This window comes from Pinus tabuliformis, chromosome J, assembly GCF_031772625.1.
Source record: "Pinus tabuliformis cultivar Carrire ecotype Pingquan chromosome J, CPIR1, whole genome shotgun sequence".
Classification (NCBI taxonomy): domain Eukaryota; kingdom Viridiplantae; phylum Streptophyta; class Pinopsida; order Pinales; family Pinaceae; genus Pinus; species Pinus tabuliformis.
The window spans coordinates 229096624-229122273 of NC_142295.1; the positions used below are offsets into that span (position 1 = coordinate 229096624).

At 36.0% G+C, this 25650-nt stretch overlaps 1 protein-coding gene across 1 annotated transcript; it reads left to right on the top strand.

Moving 5' to 3' along the window:
• The first annotated feature begins 20876 nt into the window (after nucleotides 1–20876).
• On the top strand, nucleotides 20877–21893 carry LOC149226563 (uncharacterized). The gene has a single exon (XM_089380234.1). It carries the CDS (start codon nucleotides 20877–20879, stop codon nucleotides 21891–21893), a length of 1017 nt encoding a protein of 338 aa, XP_089236360.1.
• Nucleotides 21894–25650: the final 3757 nt, after the last annotated feature.

A 25650-nucleotide genomic window follows, 5' to 3' on the forward strand; every position in this document is an offset into this window, starting at 1 on the left:
GGTAAGACAATATTCAAATCTTTCCATGAGATACTAGAATTTCATCCGACTTTTTGGAGGTTGAAACTGCAATACACGAAAGTGATCCAAAAATTCCATAGGCAATTCTTGCGGGGTCTTCCATTGTTGTAACAGTTTTTGGTCAAGAGGTTCTAGATCAAAATGATTAAAAGTATATTCAATGAGATCACAGAACTGCTCAAGTGAGTGCACGCTTCCTCATGGCAGACTCCACCACCACCATTGTGGGGATTCACAAATTGTGTATGCAAGCAGTAGACTGGCCTCTTCATTAGAGCATCCATCTGCATTATAAAGCATTGCAAAGAAGTCTTGTAATAACACAAGATAGGCCACTTCACCTTCACCATCATATGTGAATTCGGACAAGAGTTCATAAAACTCCCTCGTGATGTTGATACGTTCGGCATGTGAAAAACATCGCAAAGGGATGAGTGTGATAGCATCCATGATAGATGTGTGAAGATTCAAAATACGATGATAGGACACATCTTGTCATCTAGCCGTCCTTCTAGTGCCAGAAATGTTGACAGTGTTGGACCTGCCAACATGTCAGGGGATCTCCCTGGTAAGAAGTCCTAACTAGACCTTAGACTATTTGTTGTAGGTGTCCCAGTAGTGGGTCATACGGTATCACCTTGACCGCAATTGTGTGCAGAGGTAAGTAATATGTCCTTGTTGGTAGCAAGGGTGTGACATGCACAACAATCCAAGGAAGGTGCATGGACAGCTCTAACAGACGGAAGGTAGAATGAGTGTGCCCCTTGGAAACTTATGTAAACACGCATCTTGGAATGGAACACATGAGCAAAGATGCATCACAAGATGGAAGGAAGGTAAACCAACAATCCGATGTGATGGTTAAACCAACAACACGTTTTAGTAAGATTCATAGATACATATACAGAAAGAGTCTATACATACATGCGTAAGAAAACATATACATATATCATTAGAGTAAACAAGTTAACTTAAATACAATAACAACATATGCATGAAACGTGTTGCCTCTCTTATATTAAGAAGTGAAAGTTCCAATCATACAGTACAACCATGACCAACCACTAACCCTGATAATGGAACATTACAGTCACTGCCTCCAAGCTTTCTCTAAGATACTCCTATCGGAAGCTTGGCTGACCAAAAGCCTATACAATGAGTTATGAGGTACTATAAATAGCAAAGGGTGGAGTGACCCTTGACATTCCTCTTTGTGATTTTTAACCTACCCTCATGACTCTTCAACTACTCTATGACTGTTACATTCAACTATCGACACTTGAACTTCCACTTTACAAGATGTTACATATAATCTGCACATGTACCCATGTGAGACAAAATAGGCTTGAGCAAGCCATGCAAGACATCACTATGACTTGGACAATTGTGGGAACACCAACTCTTTGACATCCTCATGATGGTTGATGATGGCGAACTGATGCCAATCTTGGTAATCTGTGATGGTGTCTGTGTACTCTGTGGTGACATATTTCTGGAAACCTATTCACCTATGATAAATATACCAAGTAGTTAAGAAAACAATATGATGCTAGATGAGGTTGTTACAAAAATTATAATTTTGTAACATCCTTTTTATTTTTTTTAGAAAGTTTAAAATGAAAACAAAATCATACCTGATCAAGTATTTGGAAGAAATATCAAAGTAATACCTTATTTAGTACTTTCTGACTCTAGATAAATTACAATATTTAACCTGTCAGATTTTACTATTATTTGGGTATCTAGCCCTTGTGAGATCTCAACAGAGTTGGTTGATTCTTGTTTTCTTGAATTTTCATGACAACTACAACCAACTCTTACTTGTTCATTTTCCTATGTTAATTTCTCAATTCGATGGGTTAGTTGTGGAATAATTACCAAATAGTGTCGATGCCAATAAAGGTCTAACAAAGCCTTAGAGGCGGCTTTATCTACTCTAGTTTTTTATTCTGGTAAATTATTGACACTCTACAAAGTCACTTAGTCATTGGTAATCTCGGGCTTAACCTTCTTTGGTAGGGTTTCTTCCAAAAAAACAACACTTTGATGAGAAGGGGATATTTTTTTTTATTATGTCACATTCGAGAGATTTTCCTATTCAATAACTTATCTTTTATATGTTTATTATTTTCCTGTCGTGACTGACTATCTGTGAACTATTTTGCAGAGTTTGGATTAAAGGAGTCCAACTATGGTTTTTCCTTCTCAAATACTTCAGAGTAGATTTCCTTTGAACCTCACGCAATTCAGCAGGAACATTTTTATTTTGACTACAGCATAATAGAACAGCTTCAGGATCTTGAACCTCATCCCTTTTCTTAATCGAAAAGGCTGCTTCTGGAGTAGAATGAAGGTTGCTAAATTGTGTGTCATTTCTTGAAGGCTCAACAAGAGTATTATCACGCATTACACCTAGGTCTGAATAATCCTGAAAGTGAATTTTCTCAACAAGAGGGTTTTCATGAAAACCATTTCTTAATAGAAAATCTTCCTAGTCCAACCCTAAATTCCTCAAATGGAATTTAACCAATATAGCAATAAGACTACGATGAACCAAAGAGAGATACATATCATTGTGGCATTTTTGATACACCGAGGAAATCTTAACCAATGAAATATACATAAAATGTGACAAATTTAATGGATATCCCAGAAAAACCATCAATGACCTAATATGGTAGAGATATACAAGGTTATATCAGCCTTCGTAGCTGATATAACTCTTTAGAAACAACATCATATTTTTCCACCTTGGTTTTAAATAGGAAGTAGGAATACTTTTTATATCTTATGTATATCACTTCCTTGCCAACAATTTATTCCATGCAATGCCATTGAACCTTTTGTTTTTCGAACATATTTTACCCCCCCAATGGTAGGCAACTAGTCTGAGAGATGAACTCGACATGCACCATAAACTCAATATCTCTTATCTTAACCTTATGACCATTAAAACAAGAAGAAACTTCCTTAGCAACTACTTGGTTATAACCTTGGAACAACTCATAGAAATTGAACTAGCCAATGACCCTAAAACGTTTGACACAATCATTATACACTTCTATTAAGTCAGTGCCTTTGGTTTCAAACTGGGTAACTTGAGACATGAATAACCTATGGGAATACCATTTTTCAACATCATCGAATCATTGTGGATTCACCAAACCCTGGAAATCCTAACCTATCGTTTTGAGAGAGCCATGAACCAAAAGAGAATAACATAGAAAAAAATAAAATAAACCATAAAAAATAAGACAAATCATGCATTCCATGGTAAGGTACAATCATGAAAGGTTGGATATTTTCATCCATCGGATGGCTACATGTGGAAAGGATCAATCAATGAAATGATATCACCAACTTTGATAATCCTAATACAATTATTCCCTGATCTCGACACTTGCATAATTGTGATTTGAGAGAGTTCAACCCACAATTCTAAAGCTTAGAGATTTGGGTATTGTAATATTCACAAGCGATAAATGAGACTTATTCCAAAGGCCAGGTCCTACACCAAGTTACATACTTATCAGCAATTAAGAGTGTCAAGTACTTACACGAATAACGATAGGAATGTCCCAAGAAAGGGAAACCAAACCATTATAATATGTATCAAGACCTAAATCATGGTGTAACACATATGTATTCGAACAAGTTATGGTAACTAAGCCAAAATATATTGAAAATTTATACATATAAGGGTTGTTAGAAATATTCTCAAATTTTGTAATAGTCTTTCTCTGGTTATATAAATGCTCAAATACATGGAAAATTTATACATTTGGGGATGATATCACAAACACTAGAACATAGGGGAAAATAATCAAATTGATTCCCATAAGTCACCATCGGTAAATTGATGTCCAACTAATGGTCACTTGACTTTCATTTATAGCCATCCATGGATGTCCAATTTCTCTTTTGGGCCAACCTATCCTTTTGTGCACATGTGGGCTTTAATTCAAAAATACACTTTCCCTTGTCCAAATTGAGTGCTTCAATAGTCAAAATTGGTCTTCTAAAAAACAGGAATCTAGTCCGATGATTAGGCTTTATCACTGAGTTGCAAAATTTACACTTCCTCTCAGCTAGGGAAAAATCACAATTTCATCATGTAATCATCACAAGTATCCTGTCATCAAATCATATCCTATCTCAAATATCAAATGACGTCATTGTCCATCTCTGCTCATCTCTACCTATCCCTGCTTATATCTTGATTATCTTTGCTCATATGATAAACATTCTCGAATCTAAAAGAAGAATAATTTGACATTGGAAGGGAGCCTAATATACCACCCTCTATCTATCAAGGAGCCACTTATACCACCCAGAATCACTTCCAATAGGAAGCACAATGCTACCACACAGGAAACATCAAAGAAATTATCATCGGGGAGCCCTGCTCAACTTGGAACCACATCAAGGAGCACATATTAACCTAGAATGAAATGACAATGAGGAAATTCTTATTGGAAACTCTCACCTGATGTTGATGACAGTGGGGAATGTCCTATGGGACACTCTCACCCCAAGTCATCTCATCGATCAATAGGCAAGATACAAATTACCAAGCAAGGATCATAACCATCTCATTGTGTAACCAATGGGTTAGATATAACTTGCTATACGAGGTAAGGATCAAAACCATATTTTTTCCTACTTATCTTCCCAATAATGACACTCAGTAGTCATGTGGTAGAACACCTGCATCATAATCGACTTGGGTTGTTCACCTTTAAGCACTCTCTTAACCCATTGGCCAAATGGGGAGTTGTATTCCTAACAAGCGCAACTTGTGGGTATGATTCCAACTGGGGTATACTCTGCATAAACCAATATAGGGGAGAAACATCTATGACCCTATGGGTAACAAATAGAGGTGATGCCCTATTATCCAGAGATCCCAAAACCCTAGGATTCCTCCATCTTAATTCCACACCTTGGGAGCTCAGACAAAAGGGAATAGCTAGCTCAGTGTCCTCGATCAACAATGCTCTTTATATATCATAAACATATCATCATGCTCATATCTAGTACCGACTTAAACAACTCACTGAAGGGTTCAATCATAATTTCTCAATAAAAATAGTATCATGTTGATGCTCGACATCAAATAAAATATTATATTAGAACAAATATATATCAAAAGAAGAATACCTTATTCATCCTCCCTCTCATGGAAGCAACAACTAAAATCCTAAGCTCGTTTTCTAAAGTAGCATTTACTTAATATAAAAATATATCTTAGTCCCAACTATATATGGGATTATATGTCAATGTGATACCTCTCTTTGTTATCACAATGTATCATTTTCACATCCAGAACCTATTCAAAATAACTCTCCAAAGAGTTTCTTCGACCTACCTCACAACTAGCCATCATAGGAACATCGCACTAAACCTCGACCATGCTCAAAGCTATGAACTTTTTCATCCAAAAGTATCATGCCAAATCTCATAGTAGGGCAACACCTAGATATGTTGATCTCATCAATAATGATCTGAAATAACCTAAGTACATCCATGCAGTCACATATCACAGGTAGAATATCACATACCAAAAATTGATCATCCCATGCAAATATCTCAAAGTGATCTTGGTAGAAACCCAGTGTGTATGAAGTGGCTCAATCATGAATTGACTCATATTCTATGCAAAATAAATAGATATATGGATGGTTGTTCACATGGGAAACCAATGTTTCAATACACTATTGGTTTCCAACTCAGGTTCAACAATATCTCTTCATAACTTCTTGAAATTTAATCGGAGTGTCCAAGGATCCACTTTCCAAAAAATATTCAATGGCTTCATGATATAGAATTTCTTTTCCAAACTTTAGAAAGTAATTCATCATGCCATGATTCTTCATTTCAAACTTTAGAGGCCGACTTCCTCTTAGTTTGATCATCAGAGGCTCATTACCTGTCAAGAATAAGCCATCAACATATAAAACCAAAATCAAAGCCATACCTTGGACCACTTTTTGAAGTAGAGGTTTGGATTGGCACATCTTCTTAGCTTCACCAAGTAACTGTCAAGGCAGTCATACTAGGCGTGGGAAGCTTGCTTCAAACCATACAATTGTATCTACAAATGTTATATTGATCAAACCAATATACTCAGCTACACACAAATCAACAATGTGCAATTAAATCAACTAAGTAAACTTATCAAGCTTTATATGCCAAATCAAAACTAATATTGTAATCATAAAAGTTTCTACCAATATCACTATCACAAAATATTTAGATCAAGTGTCAGGTAGAGCTCACATCCAAATACCAAGTCATGATTTCATGTATCGTTATGTCAATAAATTTTTATTAAGCAATATCAAACTTCATCAGGTCATTCGCTTAGTTATAATATGAATTATTTTTATCATTATACATCAGGGATAAGTCATATGCATTGATTGTGAGATTACAACATACTGAATCACAATTGTTTATACTTTAATCAATGTTCCAAATCCAATGATGCCAGTAAAAAATCACTATTGAATGCCAATTAGTCACTAAAAGTTACTATGCCCACATAGCACTGTCATTAAGGAAAACCATCAGTTGTCAAATCAAAACGCTAATTTATTATCACTAAATTCAATCAATCTGTAAGTCAAAGCATATCTATGAATTATTAAGCATCATGTCAAAATTCCAGTACTACTAATCTATATTAAACAATAAGCCAAATCTTTTCAAACCCTTGCAATTGTTATCAAATCAATCATAAAATCAAAAATAAATATTAATATGCATTTTCGGGTCAACTGCAAACACAAGTTCAGTCAACACATTCACATTCTCTATAGTAAGTCAAGCATTCCCTATTCATAGAACTTTCTATTTTCTACTCCATATCTCGAGGAATGTCATGCTCTAGGTGTGCTCCTTTTTTTATGCATAGGGATTTAGTTTTTGTGAACTACATGCACAACTGCACCTATAGGCCTTCTTCTATGTGGTTGGGGTTTAGACTAGGAGAAACCTTCTCTTTTCAAACTAGAACTTGTTGTAGACTAAGAACATCAAATATTTGACTATTCATGTCCAAAAATCTTACTTCAAAAATAAAGAATCTTTTATACATTTAATGCAAATTATAATAGGTGTAGGGATCTTATGGAGAGTTTCTCCCTCTCAATGGGAAGTCACTTCAGTCATCATCATTCAAAACATCAACTTATCTATCATAACACTTTCATGCATCAACATAACTGTTAGATCATGAAATCAAACTATATCATGTTCTAAAACATATATTCATCATGGTTATAACATGTTAGCATCAACTACATCATCATCACATATGAGCATCACATCAAACTTTTATCAAGGGTTAGAGTCATATGATTAGGGAAATTGACAGGTGTATAACCATAGTCCAAGGATCATAATCACTACATCACTTTTTTTTTATTACATTATCCAACCATTAAGTTAAGGCATCCAGATTTATCACATTGTCCAATTTACTAAGCTTATCTAAACCTAACCAAGGTCAATAAGAAGATCCTAAATATAACTCTTATTGTTATACTTTTATCATCAAGGTTATCATGCTTATCACAAGCGATATCAAGTTACCATATATCAAAAACAATGTTCTAGCCTTCTTTATGAAATTCATCGTGAAATCCAGCATGTCTAAAATAAAAGGTTCTTCTTAAATATTGTGTACCAATATATATCATATGTACCATAATCAAACTTACTCTCATATTCATATATGAGTCATTCATTAAGGTGATATTCTCATCATACCTTAGGGCTTACCTTTCCATCCAATATTGAACCTAAAACAATATAATAGACATACCTTATAGCCTTCAGATACCTGTGCACCTTCTTATTTGACATTGGTACCTGGAGCACTTTGTCAACTTTTCATCATGTGCCTCTTTCCTTTTTTAGCACTAGCTCTTCTCTTCCTACACTAGCCATATTTTCCTGCACCTCAGATGATCGTCAAGAAGGATCCACTTATCACATCTCATTAGGAGGTTAGAAGTATCCATATACTCTAATATACATGTAGGAAGTATAATCAATGATCAAATCAATAAATCTAAACAAAAGTAAATACATAAAGAAGTAACATAAATCGAAAAAGTACTTATCTTCAATGAGAGGTGATCATCTCCCTCTTGAACTAGCCTTCAAGAGACATGATTGTACATTGTCCATACAACATTGTTTTCTTCATTATATTTCAACCAACTTCATCATCAATGAGGCTTAATTAAGACTATCCCATCTAGTGCTACATCAAACCTGTCACAAGTGCTTAAACATATTCACATTGATCATGCATATCTCAAATCTTTGTCATAATCTAGGGTTTCTTCCAAAGCATAACCTCATAATATCCATCAAACCCTAATAGTCAATTTTCCTAGGGTTTCCTTAAAACCCTAGTATTCTTTTAGGTCTCCACCATCTTCTCTTGCTTCCAACAAAGGTGTCTTCATAGGGGTGATCTTCAATGACTTTTCTTCATCCCAGCTCTGAAACCATGTTGAATTTTCTTAGGGCTATATTGATTTTGATCTGATAGTTGCATTTCATTATTTCCATGTTAAAGTCACCCCAGAACATCATAATATTATTCAAATTTGCAACATATGCAATTATATAGAAAGAACAATATCATCATCAATGCAACAAAACATAAAGGAACACTAAACGAAAAGAATTGAAACATGTAGACACACGAGGATTGATCATAGGCTGGGGTAAAACCTACTATGGGGAAAACCTTTTCAAATTCTTCGTCTTATTAGATTTTCATTGAATGATTTAGCATAGGGAGAGTGAAATGATCCATATCTTCAACCATAAACCTATCTAGCAAAATTAGCTAAACAACATCCATGAGATGAACCCAATAATGCTAATAATCAAAACCCTAATTCTGAAACCTGTGATCAACAATCTATGTTTGCAGTCCATTGTCGAAATTTGTGGTTAATTATAAAACTCAAACCCTAGCTTCTAATTGCATACTAAGAGTGATGTGCATGCAGCTAAAACCCTCCAAACACATGCATGAGCTACTGTGCCTGTGATTGTGAATGAAAATTGCTTATGTCATGCTTGCGACTCAAAACCAAAACCCTAAACACACATGTGAGCTTCGGACCCTATAATGTCAAACCTGTACGAATCAATCTCCATGACCCAACCTCAGAGTTGTGTGAGGCAAACATAAAGAAAAAAGAATGATCATAATGATGATGTCCAAATGAGGGTCATTTGTCTTGTATTTATATCCATCAGTGGGTGTCCAATTTCTCTTTTGGGCCAACCTATCCTTTTATGCACATGTGGGATTTAATTCAAAAGTACACTTTCCCTTGTCCAAATTGAGTGCTTCAATAATCAAAATTCGTCCTCTTGAAAAGAGGAATCTAGTCCCATGATTGGAATTCATTACTAAATCTACCAAATTAACAGAAGGGGTCTTTCTCTTTCCATGCTTTCGCCATATTCGGAAATTTGTGGGATTTAAGCTCCATTTCATCAATGGGGTGAAGGGATATTTCATGGATATCTGACATAGGTACTTGGGGTTTTAGGTGATATGGAAGAGGAAATGAGGGTTCAAAAGTGCAAACATGGTGGGTCGCGGAGGCATGTGGGGGAAAGGTTGAATCCTACATCTCCATCTCTAACAACTATTTGATAGGAGGGGGTCAGTGATGTCTAAGGATGAGAGGGTTTCAAAGGGGTTTTGAGATGAGGACCCCTATTTGGAAGTGGACATTGTGGGTTGCAAGGTCAAGGGCTTGGGGTTAGTGCACTTACCCCCCACTTTGGCGTAGTCATATGCATCTTGGCTAGGAGGAACAATAGAGGTAGAACTTGTAGTAGGTAAACAAAATGTTGATATAGATGGCCATATTCATGGAAATGTTTGCATTATAACAGGATGTACTCATAGTCAAGAGTTTGATTCCAAAGCACATATTAATAATATATCTCGATCGACTACAGATGTGGCTCTAAAATGTTCATATATACATAAAATCTAGTGTAGTATATATCCCTAGCTTTCTTAGTTTCCTCCAAGGACTTGATGTAGTTTACAAGAGCATTCATGATTCTTGCCAGGGTCTCCTCATAGCAAAGCTTGTCTGGAAATGAGTACATACAAATCCATATCGGTGTAGTTGCAAAATCCTCCTTGTTTGGTACAAAATGTTTCATCCAAAAATGATGGTAAAGCCCAGTTGAATTAAAAAATTATGACTTATTCTCAAACACTCCCATTCTATCGTCCATATTGGCAAAGACAATTGTGAAGAAACCTTTCATGCACAGTTATAGTTTTTTCTTCGCTTTGGGATTCCATTTAAGTTGAATCCATTGGGTGAGGTCCATTTTTGATGGTCATATTTCTAAGAACATTCTTATTAGGTCATGGTCCTCCATATACTAAATATAGCCTCCAATGTGACTAGAGCGAACTTCAAATTTTGGGTTGAAAGTTGCCCTCGGTAAGCAACTTCTAGGTTTGTGTCTCCCTAGTGGGAGATATGGTTGTTTGGATTTTTTTATTTCCATCTAGGTTTTGTCCCACATTGGGATGATTCATGGCAGAAGATTGCCTCGAGTTGTTAAGTTTGGCAACTACTTGACTGTTGGAAGAAAAAACACTCCCTCTGCTGGCATCTACCATAGGAAAAGTGGTGAATGGATCACCTGTTGTTCAATAACTAGAATTTGGTTAATAGCCAAATTTTGTAATCTCCAATTCCCAATCCTAATCTAGAAATTAAAATATATCGTTTAAATTTTAATTTATTAATTATATTAGCTTATTTCAACTTCTAGATAACTTTAAAATTTAACTATATAAAAATACAAAATGAATATTGATAATAAATATTATTTCTAATAAAATATTATTGAAATTAAAAATGATTAAATAAGATTAATATTATATATTAAAAAAAATTAAAAAATTAAAAATAAATAAAAACAATTATTTAATAATTTTATTATTATTTTGAAAAAATCATAATATTATAATATTTTATTAAATTAATAAATAAATTATAAATTTATAAATCAAATATGTTTTATATTTATAAATACATTTATATATTCAAAATCAAACATTCAAGACTTTATTAAAAAAATTATAATAATAAAATTATACTTACAAGAAAAGTATAGATCCAAAATCTATTATAAAACCTATTTATCAAAAACGCAAAAAAAATCAATTAAAAACGCCAAAAATATTTTCATATATATATATATATATATTATTTTAAATATTTAAAAGATAAAATTATTAAAAATAAAATGTATTTAATATTTTATATAATATTATTAGAAAATATAATTTAAAAACAAATAACTTTTAAATTCAATAATAAATATTATTACATTTTCAACAAATAAATAATGTTTTTGTATATACGAGAGCACAAATTAACTTATAAATTATTATTAAGTGAAAATTTAACATAACTTATATTCTATAAAATAAATCTAAGTACTCCATCTCCCTATAATGATATGTATCATTAGTAATGCGATGTTTATTTTGTTTTTTAATATATTTAACTTTATTTAAATAGTATTTAATTAAGCTTCAAGTACTCCATCTCCCTATAATGATATGTATCATTAGTAATGCGATGTTTATTTTGTTTTTTAATATATATAATTTTATTAAAATAGTATTTAATAAAGCTTCAAGTACTCCATCTCCTTATAATGATATGTATCATTAGTAATGCGATGCTTATTTTGTTTTTTAATATATTTAATTTTATTTAAATAGTATTTAATTAAGCTTCAACATATATTTAATGTCTAAAATATATCTAACATTTTGTCTTAATCTAATTTTTAAATTATCAAATATAATATTATACGATCAAAAAATTATAATTTTTTATTTTCTATAAAATATTAAAAACATATTTTTTCTTTTAAAAATATATGATGATGATGGTGGTTAACGTCTATGAGACCAAATTTTGGTCTACCGGACCCAAAGAAATGAATTATTTAGATTGATTTAAGACTTTATTCCTATGCTCAAAAAGCTAGGAGAGAAGCCTCCTGAGCTCACTATAATTTTGACATCGTAAAAGGCTAAGAAGGTCACTATTGCGACAAAGATTATGAAACTGAGATCTAATGTGGTTGTAGGCACGACACTCTAATAGGAAGTGATTTTCATCCTCGATGTTCATATTCTCACAGAGATGGCACATCCTTTCCAGCCATGGTGTTTTAGTCACTACCCAACGACTCGTTTCACTATGGAGCTCATGAGAGTTGGTTCTAATCTTGGCTATATTAATTTTCTTCTTTGAGCTAGTTAAAACAGAGAAATACTTTTGATCTTCTAGGGTGGGGTAAATGACCTCCTTATAATATCTTAATTTTCTTTTAGATGCTAAATCTTTCTCACACCACATTTTTTCTTTAAACTTAGAAGTAACAATATTTTTAATGTTATTAATGTTTTGCAATGCAACATTCTCGTCGATCTCCCAATGGTTTAACCAGGCCCTAGTGTCTTTATACCAACCTCGTTTGAGCCTTAGGTGGTTTTGGCTGGAATTTAAAGCTAGCTTAGGAAGTCTATGGTCTCCTATGTTATTGAGTTTGTTCTTGTACAACATAAGGTTAGTCATAGCTAGGCTCTCGATAGGGGAAATACCCACTTCTATAAGGAGAATAGGATAGGGTGTATTGCTTTTAATTTTTAGGTTATACATTATACAACACTTCAGGATTTGCTCAATCTTTCTCGAGGATTCTCTAGAGATGCTGCAACCCCAAACCTCGCATCTATATAAGATAACAAGAGTGACTAAAGTTTCAAAGATGAACTTCTTTCTATCCCACATTACGAGGTTTGTCATTTTACAATTATTTTCAAGACCAAAATAAGCTTTCCATCCCACATTAATCATTTTCTCAATGCTATAGTTCCAGTTGAGCTTGTGATGAATATCAATTCCTAGGTACTTGTAAGAAGACATTTCCTCCAAGTTACTATTGGCATACATAAAATTAGCATAAGTGTTCTTCTTGGATTTGATAATCATAACTTTTTTTATGTGAGTGTTAATAGTCATACCCATGGCAGAGCATAAATCCTTAAGAAGTCTAAGTTGCTTATCAATATCAGATGAGCACCTTGTGAGAAGAACAATATCATCAGCATAGAGAAAATGGATGATGACTATCCGAGCTAAGATCGTGCCATCACAGTCTGCTTCCTCTAAACAACCTTCTAGCTTGTCGATGTAAATGCCAAATAGGGTAGGGGAGAGGGGGAAACCTTGTTTAACTCCGATATTACACTTAATATCTTTCGACCACCCCTCATTTCTCTTTAACTTCGCAATTACATTCTTGTATAACGTTATAGTTGCAGATCTCAACTCGAAAGGAACATTTAAATCTTTTAATATATTCCATAGGTTGTTTCTAGGAACCATGTCGAAAGCCTTTCTAAAGTCCACAAAGCAACAAAAGATATTGGATTTATCATTGCGCCATTTCTCCATAATGATCCCAAGTGTTACGAGGTGGTCCGTTGTTGAGTGATGCCTTCTAAAACCCGCTTGGCCTTTAGCCCACTTACCTTCACTTTCAAGCCATATGATCAACTTCTTTTCCAAAATAATACCATATAACTTGGCTAAGAGAGGGCTGATCATAATTGTCCGATAATTAGACCCGTTATTTGTATCCACACTTTTAAAAATAAGGATAATAATACTTTGACTATGTAGTTTATGGAACCCTTGCTTGACCACTTGATTGAAAAATTTGACTAGCTATGGATGATAATTGAATTGCCCATTCGCGTAAATGATAATTCAAGTGCGCATAATTCTTTCAAATATTAAAATATGGAATACGATGAGCCATTTTGAAACTTCACACGCACATTATTGATCAAAATATACACACACCCCTTAATGTGTAAATTGTTTTTCTATAAAATATTAAAAATATAGTTTTCCTTTTAAAAATATATATACACACCATTCTTAATGTCTAAATAAAGCTCTGAATAAAGTATCATAGTACCACATAAATAACGTAACACAGCAGGTAAAGAAACATGTGATGTAGCTTTATCACATATACTCTGTCGAGAGTACAAAGCACCAACGAATAATTTCTCCGTTTTGAGATATAGTTGAGTGTTATAGGGAATAATCTCTTCGCTTAATCAAAGATTTACACGGAAATCTAAAATATTAATCTTCCCATCAAATACTTACCCGTTAATCTCATATCCCAACATCTCAATCTTTTAATAAAGATTTACGCATAAAGCTAAAATCTTAACCCTTGAGCAATAATGTGGGAATCTTAAATCTTAATCTTTGAAACAATTATGCGCACTTGAATTATCATCTATGCCTACTCTTAATACAAACAATTATGCGCACCTCAATTATCATCGATCGCTAGTCTTAATGCAAAACTAATTATGTGCACTTCGAAGGTGGCGACATATGTAGGGATTAAAACTGTCTCTTTACATATTTCATAGATAAACATAAATAATTCCTTCCTCCAACATTAAAATTAAACTTAACCTAAACACAAAATATACACGTAGAATATAAATACTTGTCGTATGTGTGAAAGAAATCTCATACGGACGACAAAAGAGTTCTCGTTGTCCAGATTCATAATCTCATACGGAGGCTGAAGTGGTATTTGACAAGGATTTTCGGATGGCGAAGTGTTGGAAGATGATGTCGAATTATGTAAAACATATGTGATTGTCAAAGTACTTGACCTGTTGTGTGAAGAGTACCACTGTCTGGTAAATGATTTCTGAAATCGTCTCCATTTATTTGAGAGATAAATTATCCTACAATTGGACAAACAATTTATCATGAAGTCAACTCCAATTATCTGATAGTTAAATTATTAAATTATTGCTGTAGACTTAATTGTAGCAAATTCTTGGTAATCTGGAGGATAAATTTGTAATTAATCATTAATTTAAAATAAATGCCAATTCCAACTCTGTGTATCATAAGGCAAAAAAATTCCTTATGTAGCCTTGGAATACTCAATTAGCAATTGATAATTCGATGATTGTTATGGTAAAGCTTCGTTATCAAATCTCTATGTAAATTGAGACGGTAGATTCATCTGTCAATCGCGTCATCCAGTTCATTCATTCAACAGTTCATTCAAATCCCTTTCAACAGTTCATTCATTCATTTCTTATTTGTTTGAATCTCACATGTTTTTTTGATATCATAGTTGAATTCCCATTTGTGTAAATCTCACATGCTTTTTTGATATCATAGTTGAATTCCCATTCACATTTGCATTTATTTCTTATTTCTTTGAATCTCCCCTGCTATAGTTTATAAGGATCAGTGTGGGGCATTTATTTTTAGGTAGATAGTTGAATTCCCATTCACATTTGCATTTATTTCTTATTTCTTTGAATCTCCCCTGCTATAGTTTATAAGGAACATTGTGGGGCATTTATTTTTATGTAGATGGTAGATTTCGCTTATGGAACACAGAAAGCTATTAATATTATTGATTTTGTTCCATAATTGTTAAATATTATAATTTATTAATCTAAAATTGTAATTTTCATAAATTTAAGTAAATTTAAATAATATTTATTAAATTTTAAAACTGAAAAGGTTGAAATTTATTTATCCTTGAAAATGATTAGATCTCACATACAATTAAATGAAGTGTAGCACTTATAATATATATAATAAAATCAAATCAAAATTAACATTTTTAATATAAATTTATAATATGGATTAGCTTTAAATTATTTATGATTATTATCTATATTAAAAGTATTTATATTATAATTTTATTTAAAATAATTAGAAGTTAAAAAAATGTCAATAATATTTTTAAACTTCATATTTTTCAAAAATATTTTAACATGTGATACCAACTTCATTTTTATATAGGAAAAAAAATGTTAAAAGAAAATATTTTAATGCTGTATAGAATAAAATATCCCTTGTTGGTTATGAATAAAATAATTTAATATGAATTAATATTGACTTATAATTAAAAATATATTAATAACATTGATAAAATGACTCAATACATATGTTATGTAATCTTTATAACATTCAAAAATACAATTTAAACAATAAAAGATTACACATAATTTTTTGCACTCTAAACTAAGTTTTCACATGAAAAAATTTGATCTTCTCAAGTCATATTAGATCACTGGTTAAGATAAATCTATATTAATTAATATAATATTATATTTAGATCAAATATATATAATATGAAGTGAAATTTATTTATGAAAATTTGTATATAAATAATAGAGTAAATTTATTTAACTTCACATTTATCATTATAAATGTTTTTAAAAAGATTTGGAGACTCCTTCCAAAAAGAGTGCCCCCTCAATGGTGCTCTGTCAATTAACTATCGTCGCATAGTCTCACATTTATGAGTTTATTAAAATCCTCCATCCTTCTAATTCCAAGTGCATATTTAGCGTTTAGTTGGCCGACTCTTATCTCAGTCACCAATGGCCATTTGCGTTCAGAAGTAGAACCTTTCCAAAGGAAATACTTTTGTAATTTCTTAATTTCCTTGAACATGTTCATTGGAGCTGCGGACCCCGACAATAAATATATCAGAATAGCCTTTATTAATACAGTAAGACGATTATCTAGTTACATTTTATTGATTTAAAAAATGGCCGACAAATCTGGTGTCTTTATTTGGAAAATGCTTCTTGCTAATCCATGCAATCTCACTATTTTTTTTGAAGAATAAGTTTTCTATGTTATTCATATCACTTGCAATCTAACTATTTCTTTGAAGAATAAGTTTTCTATGTTATTCACATCACTTGTCTTTTTGCGTGCTATAAAATGTGTCATTTTTTAAAATATGTCAACTACATAAATTGAATCATTTCCTTTTTGAGTTTTTGTTATTTCTAGTATAAAATTAATGCTTAGAGAGTCCGATGGTCTAATTGGAATTGTTAGTGGTTGATATAATCTAGTATTCTACTTCTTCCTTTGGCATATTGACATCTTATGTATCTTTTAACAATTCTTTGTAAATAATCCTTCATTCTTGACCAAAAGTAAAATTCCTATAATTATGCTACAAAAGTTTCTTACCAAATCGTCCACTATGTTTCTCTTTTATGATATTTTTTCTCATTGAACATCTTGGAATGCATAATTGACTTCCTTTAAACAAAAATCCTTCTTGTATCATGTAATATAACCATGGAGTTATGTCTTTACTTACATGATTTTCATAAGCTGCATTAGTGTCTTTGAAGTTTGGATCATATTTATACATATCTTTCAACTCATCCATCCTTAAAACATTCACCTGAAATTCATGTAGAACTAGATTGATTCTACTCAAAGCATCTACCACTTTATTTGACCGCATGCCTTTATGCTTGATAGAAAATGTAAAATTTTGAAGAAAATCAACCCATTTAGCATGTATTTGATTCAATTTTGTCTCTTTGTTGTTATATTATAAAGCATGATTTTCAATATAAAGGATGAATTCTTTTGGCATGAGGTAATGTCTCCATTTATTTAATGCTCATATGATGACACAAAACTCCTTATCTTATGAAGAATATTTCGTTTTGGCTTCGATGATTTTTTCACTAAAGTAAGCAATGAGTCTTCCTTCTTGACTTAGAACAACTCCTATTGCAATTCCATTGGCATCAATTTCAATCTGGAAAGGTTTTTTAAAATCTAGAAGTGGTAGGACATGTTGTTATTTTATTTTTTCTTTAACAACTCAAAGTCCTTATTAACTACTTATGTCCACTAAAATGGTCTTTTACTTTCCTTGATTGTGCCCAGAATTGCAGCAAGGCTACCACAAAATGTTTTGATAAATTTTCTAAAGAGACTTTCCAAACCATAGAAGCTTCTTACCTTAGAGAAACTCCTTGGGGTAGGCTACTTGTTTACGGCCTTGTTCTTCTCTTGATCCACCTTCAAACCATCCTTTGACACCACAAATCCCAAGTACAATAATTATGTCTTCATGAAGCTACATTTCTTTAAATTAATTACCAACTTCTCTTGTAGAAATTTCCTCAACACCATTCTAATACACCTCAAATGTTCTTCTTTTGTTTCAGTGTAAATTATGATATCATCAAGATTAACAAATTTTCCAATGAATTCTTTTAAGACCTTATTCATCAACCTAATAAAGGTACTAGGAGCATTGGTAAGGCTTAAATGCATTACCTACCATTCATATAACTCATTAGTTTTAAATGTTGTTTTCAATTCAACACCTTCTCTAATTCTAATTTGATGAAATCCACTTTTTAGGTCTATTTTAGAAAAATATGCAGCACCACTTAAGTAATATATTAGATGATTAATATGGGGTAACAAAAAACTTGTACTTGATTGTAATTTTATGAATTTCTTAAGAATCTATACATATTCTGCATCGTCCATCCTTTTTTGGAGCTAATACTGTTAGAACAACACATGAGCTTAAGCTTTCTCAAATGAGACCCTTATCCAATAATTTTTGTACTTGATTCTTAATCTCCTTATTCAATTTTGGAGTCATTTTATAAGCTACTTTATTTGGAAGGTTGGCCCCTTGAATCAAATCCATGTGATGGCTAATCCTTCTTATGCGAGGAAATTTATCCGGTACATCATCTACTATAATATGAAAAAATTCATTAAACATATTTTTAATTTCTTATGGAAAATAATTGAAATTTGTGCTTGTGATGACTACCTTTACATACTAATCAAAGTAAATTTTACCTTCTCATGTTTGATTTCTTGCAGAAACTCCTTGACACTAAGTAGCAATATTTTTGGATTATTTTTCTTTGGTATACTTTGATTTTTACTAAAAAAAAAGTATGCTTTTCACCATCCTTCTCAAAAGTATATGTATTATTCTTTCCATCATGTATGGATATCCATCATATTTCTAGGGCCCTCCTAATATCTCATGACATGGCGTGTGTTTGTAATATGATGTAATCTGGATAATGATTTTTTTTTAGCGCTGGGAACTCGACTGCTAGGGTTCTGAACACATCTCAGACGGCGCAGTCTGCTCAGCTCAGAAAGCCATCACGGACCTGACCTCTTGCTCTGTCGCTACTCAGCTGTTCAGTGACGGATCGAAAGGCGAATGGACATTCCCCAGGGGGGGGCTTCAACGCCCTCCCCCAAAGCAAGTAACCTGCAGCAAGGACCTGAACGGACGATTCTATTTGGTTCGGTCAATGAGGAAGTGATAAACAAGGAGATCCCACAATGGAATGAGTGCACTGAAAAAGACAGTCAGGGAGACAAGACAGAAGGAATACCCGGACGGATGAACAAACCAGAAGGAGCCCCGAAGGTTTCCTCGACTACTTGCAAACCAATAGCAACAGATCGGCCCAGAATAGAACTGTCGGGACAGAAAATAGAAGAACGAATCCAATATATGAGAGATCATGCCCTCATTGGGAAATTTATAGGGTTCTGGCCGACGGAAAAAGCCCTATACGGCTGGATTGCAGCGAAGTGGAAGCCTAAAGGAGATGTGACTCTGCAGCTAGGCCCAAAAGGATTCTTCACTGCGATTTTCTTTTGCCTGGAAGACAAATACAAAATCCTGGTTGAAGGACCCTACTTCTTCAACTCAGCTGGCCTATACTTAAGGGAATGGACAGCCAGATTTAATCCAGACAAGGAAGACCTCACTTGGGCACCAGTCTGGATAAGAATGTACTCACTTCCAGATGAGTACTGGGATGAAGATATTCTCAAAGACATAGGAAATGGTCTAGGGGAATACATAAAGGGAGCAGAAGAAACAAAAATGCGAAGATATACATCATACGGCCGCATCTGCGTCTTCATGTGCCTGGACAAAGCTCTGCCAGAATCGGTAAGTCTCTCTCACTGTGACTATGAATGGATTCAACTCTTAGACTATGAACATGTCCCGTTTCGATGCCGTAAATGCCATGCCATAGGGCATCTTTTCAAATACTATCCCCTAAATGCCAAAGTTAATGCTCTTGCCCCCTCTGACTCTCTGACCCATGATGGCTTCACCAAAGCTCCTAACTGCAAACGAGCACATAAAAAACCAACAACAGGGAAAAAGCCCCAGCAAGACAATACCTCTGATCCAGCGGTTAGAAACAGCTTTGAAATTCTAGCTCAATCTACGGAAGAGCAAAACCCGTCCTCTAAGTCCAACTCTGCTCTCCCCTCCTCCTCTGCCCAGCCACTTGCTTCAACCCATCCCTCTGAACCCCAGCCCCCCAAAGTCACCCTAGCAAACCCCAAGGAAGATAAAGAGAAGCATGTAGAAAAAGACAATGAAATGGAAGTAGACGGAACTTCAGATCCCCTCCAAAGCTCAGATATTCCCAAAGAAGGAAATAGCCAAGTGCAACAGATGGAGGAAGAACCAGAAAGCATAGATCTGAATGGACTAGATATTTTAGAACTAGAAGCAGCATGCAAAAAGAAGGCCTATGAAAGTATCCCAGAGCTTCAGCTCAACAAACTGGAAGTGGTCATTTCTCGAGCTTATCATCAGTATCATCTTGGCATCGAATCAGGAAGTCAATGGGATATAGGCCTTCCCCCAAAAGATTCCAAAAAAAGGGGAAGAAGAACTGATCTCCAATGAACAATAGTGAGAGGGAAAATCCTGGTGGACTCAGGCAGGTATGCTAAGCTGACGAAGTACTATAAGCCCTCTACCAATAGTGAATCATGAAGCTCATTTCATGGAACCTAAGGGGGCTCAATAGCCCAGGAAAACTCAGAATGTTAAAAAATATGATAAAAATGGAAAAGCCGCAAATATGCTTTCTCCAGGAGACCAAATGTAATAGCTCAACTCTAGGTACTATCCTCTCTAAGGCTTGGCCAGGTTGTCAATTGGTGGTTGTGGATGCATCTGGTGCATCTGGGGGGCTAGCCATTGCTTGGAACTCTCAAGCGCTTACTCTCTCATACTTTCATGCTTCTCATCATCTAATCCAGGCTGCGTTCCACATTATTGGCACTAATATTCATGGAAATCTCTCGAATGTCTACTTCCCACAGGAAGCAGGAAACAAAATTGCTCTCCTCAACACCATAGAAGCTCTAAACTTCAATAGAAGGTACCCGCTATGGATTATAGGGGGGGATTTTAACATGATTACCAAATTGGAGGAAAAGATTGGGGGAAGAAATAGATTGGAACAGGAAAACACCCATTTCAAAGACTTCATCCAGAACACCTCTCTAATAGATCTGCATTTCTGTAATGGCACTTTTACGTGGAGCAATCGAAGAGCAGGAAGGCATCAAATTGCCTCCAAACTGGATCGGTTTCTAATTTCAGACAACTCGATTCATCTGGGAGGAGACATATCAGCGGCCATTCTTCCACACTCAGGATCGGATCACTGGCCTATTGCTCTTCAATGGCAACGTCCTGGCAGTGCCACAAGAAGACCTTTTCGCTTCGAGGAATTCTGGTTTACCCATCCCTCCTTCAAAGACTTTGTTAACACAACTTGGACAACCTTCATCCCGCCAGAAGGCTCCAATATTTACCAATTCCAACAGAAACTCAAACATCTAAAACTCAACTTAAAGCGATGGAATAGTGAGACCTTCGGAAACATTTTCAAGGCACAACATGATCTTCAAAAAGATCTGGCGGAACTACAGCAAGAAACAAGAACAGGAGGACACACAGAAAGAACCCTTGAGGAGGAGCAGCGCATCGAGAATCAGCTGGAGGAGAGAAGAAAGGAGGAGATATATTGGAAGCAAAAGTCCAGGATTAGATGGTTGAAAGAGGGCAAATGAAACACCAAGTTCTTCCACCGAACCACTATTCAACGAAGAATGTGCAATAACATCCCTTTTATTCAAAAACAAGGAGGGGAAAGGGTAGAACAATATGAGGAAATTGAGAAGGAATTCCTTAATCACTTGAAGCAAGTTCATCAAGAGCCTGAAATTGACAGGCGACCTGCAATTGAAAGAATCACACACAATGTGCCAAAACTAATCACGGAGGAACACAATGAACTTCTCCTTCGTCCAATTCTAACTCAGGAAGTGGATATCGCTATGGCCCAGCTCAAAGATGGAAAAGCTCGTGGCCCAGACAGCTTCACCACTACTTTCTTCCACAATTTCTGGGAGCTGATAAAATTGGAAGTCTGGCAAGTGGTAGAGGAATTGCGAGCACATCATTGGGTGCTTCCCTCACTCTACTTTCATTGCCATAATCCCTAAAGAGGAGGAATCAATCACCCCGGACAAATTCAGGCCGATTTCTCTCTGCAACGTCATATACAAAGTCATCTCTAAAGTCATTGCAAACAGGTTAAAGCCCCTCTTATCACTGCTCATTTCTCCGGAACAGTCTGGATATGTGGAAGGCAGATAGATTATGGATGGCATTATCCTCTCGCATGAGATCATGCACTCACTCAAGCACTCAAAACAGGCAGGTATGCTCCTAAAACTTGATCTTTCTAAAGCATTTGATAAGCTCAGTTGGACTTACATACAGCAAATGCTAATTTCTTTCGGATTCAGCCCCATATGGATCCACATGATTATGAGTCTAATCTCCTCCTCCTTCTTCTCCATTCTCGTGAATGGGATCCCCTCTCGCCCCTTCTCTCCCTCCCGTGGAATCAGGCAAGGAGATCCCCTCTCCCCCTTCCTCTTTGTTTTAATGGCTGAAGGCCTGGGTCGTCACATTAAAAGAGCCCTCCACTCTCAACAGCTCAAAGGCCTCTCCATTCACCACTCGCCTGCCATTTCCCATCAGCAGTTTGTAGATGACACTATGCTCTTCGGTTACCCCTCTGTCCAGGAGGCCTCTAGATTTAAAGCCGTGCTCAATGACTTCTCTGAAGCCTCTGGAACCAGCATAAACAGCTCAAAATCGCAGATCTTTTTCTTTAACACCCCTCCTATTGTTAAGACTGCAATCGCCCGAATCTTGGGATTCCCTATTGCCACTCTTCCCTCCAAGTACCTTGGAGCCCCCCTAACGGTCTCCGCCATCAAGCATTCCTCTTGGCGTAATCTAATTGAGAAGCTCGAATCCCATCTCAACCTATGGTCGCACAGAGCTCTGAACTTAGCCAGTCGCGCAGTGCTCATAAAGTCTGTCCTTCAAGCAATGCCGCTATACTTATTCTCCATCCTTGCTGCGCCAAAGTGGGTCCTAAAAAGAATAAGGAATCTTCAGCGAGGATTCCTCTGGGGAAACACTGCAACCAATCGCAAATGGGCCCTGGTAAAATGGAGCACTGTTTGCAAGCCCAGAGAAAAAGGGGGCATTGGCCTAAGAGATCCCGAGCATAGCAACGCCATCATGGGAGCTAAAATATGGTGGCAATGGCTCACCAGCCCAGGAAAACCTTGGGTCACAATTTGGACGGCCAAGTATGCCAATCACCGACCCCAGGAAGAGCTCATCAGGTTCACTCCCAATGATAAAGGCTCACTAATTTGGAATGCAGCCAAAGAACACTTCCAAATGATTCAGAAGCACAGTTTTTGGGAGGTAAGAAATGGTAATACTGCAAGATTCTGGACAGATGCCTGGAATCAAATGCCTCAACTCAGCCGAGTACTTAACCTGCCACCGAACCTCATTAGGGAGGAGCAGCAGCAAGAAAATATTTGGCAGTACTGGACTCAGGAAACTGAGCAGGGCTTCAGGATTTGGAAATAGGGCAACCAAGTAATCACAAATGGAGATCACCAAATTGTTGAGGAGATGGATAGGGAACTGTGCAAAAGAAGAATCAGATATGATGAAAGCAGAGACATTCTAAGATGGGGATACCAGCCTAAAGGAGCCTTCACCACATCTGAGGCCTACAAAATCATTTGCAATAGTTCTGCTCCCCAGGACCCAATCTGGAGCAAAATCTGGAGTTTTGGCTCTTGGCCCAAAATCTCCCATTTTCTTTGGCTGGTAGGACATCAGAGAATTCTAACGTGGGACAAACTCAGGAGCAGAAATTTTCATGGCCCCTCCATTTGTTTTAATTGCAACTCCCATGAGGAAACTCTCCAACATCTTCTAGACTCCTGTCCCTTGGCCAATCAGCTATGGGAAAAGGCCAGCTTCAGATGTCAAAGAAGATGCAGACTCGAGAATGAAATCACCAACTCAATACGTCAGTGGCAACGGGATCCTTACAAGAGTGAAATCCTCAATCACCTATGGAAACTAATTCCCGGGTTGCTCCTATGGAGCATATGGAAGGAACGAAATAAACGCATATTCAAAAATCAGCGCTCCTCGATAGATAATATTTGGAACCTGCTTTGTAGAAATCTTCAAGAGACTCTGAGGCTAAGATCTTGGAAGGGGGAGGACTTGCCTACTCTAGATAATGAGAAAGCCATTTTGGAAAACTGGCAAATACATCTTCCTCAAGGATCTCACAAGCAAGGCCATTCTGAAAGCAGCATTCAAAAAAAAGTTACCTGGACTCCCCCTCCAAAGCACACGTTTAAGCTCAACTTCGATGGCGCCTCAAAAGGGAATCCCGGAATTGCAGGCTTTGGCGGAATAATAAGGAATCATGAAGGTGAACCCCTGATGCTGTACTACGGGAACATTGGATGGGACACCAATAACTCAGCTGAGTTAGAGGGACTATGGCAGGGACTCCTTCTCGCATGGAGTCATAACTTCCATCCCCTGGAGGTGGAAGGAGACTCTCAGATCCTCATAAATATGGCCAAGCATCTCCTAAATGGATCTCATGCCAGGAAAATAGCTACCAGCTGGAGGCTCGAAGCAAGATTGGAGGCCATAGAACTTGAGCTCCACAGAAACAGAGCTATCACCTTCAATCACATAAAAAGGGAAGGTAACAAGGTTGCCGACTTCATGGCCAATTTGGGGGTGGAAAATGACAACTCTCTACTCACTGGGCAAATGGATACCATTTTGACTCATGACAAAGCTCAAGAATGCACACATCTGGTCCAAAAAGATGCAGCTCCCCCGGATGCGGGTGATAGTTAGGATGGGACGGGAGTATACCGCTGCCCACATGCCGGCCATGTGCCATCACGTGGCAGACGTTTGGGCTCAAGCTTGTACATGCATAAGTGGAAGCTGGTATAAGGCCATTCAGCAGAGCAGAGTTAATGCCCTGCACGGCTATTCGGCTCACTTGGAGGTTGCAGTTATGGCGGCCGCATTCCAAGCTGAGGTCGCTGAGGTTCTAAACCATGTCACTGCGTCAGGTCAGGGAATGTTTCTGGTTTTTCCTTCAGGTAGGTCTCTGCAACCTCAGATGCCCTGCCTCTCCGTCTCCGTTGGGGTCCTCACGCTGTCTGTCTGGGTTATTCCGCAGTCTGTTCGCTCTCCTCATAGGAAGGAGTTGTATCACGCTCGGGAGCTGGGTCTCATCCCTTCGGTCCCTGCGAGGATGGTGAGGCCTCGACAGCGCATGCTTAGCCATCGAGGCACCTCCAGGGGAGTTACTTCACGTACTCCCGTTGCTGATACTTCTGCCCACTGTTGTCATTGTCATGGAATTCGCTCTATTGGAGCTAATCCCCTTCAATCTAG

What these genes read in the sequence shown, in the direction of transcription:
- LOC149226563 (XM_089380234.1), top strand. Translation starts at nt 20,877, where the DNA reads ATGGAAAAGCCGCAAATATGCTTTCTCCAGGAGACCAAATGTAATAGC.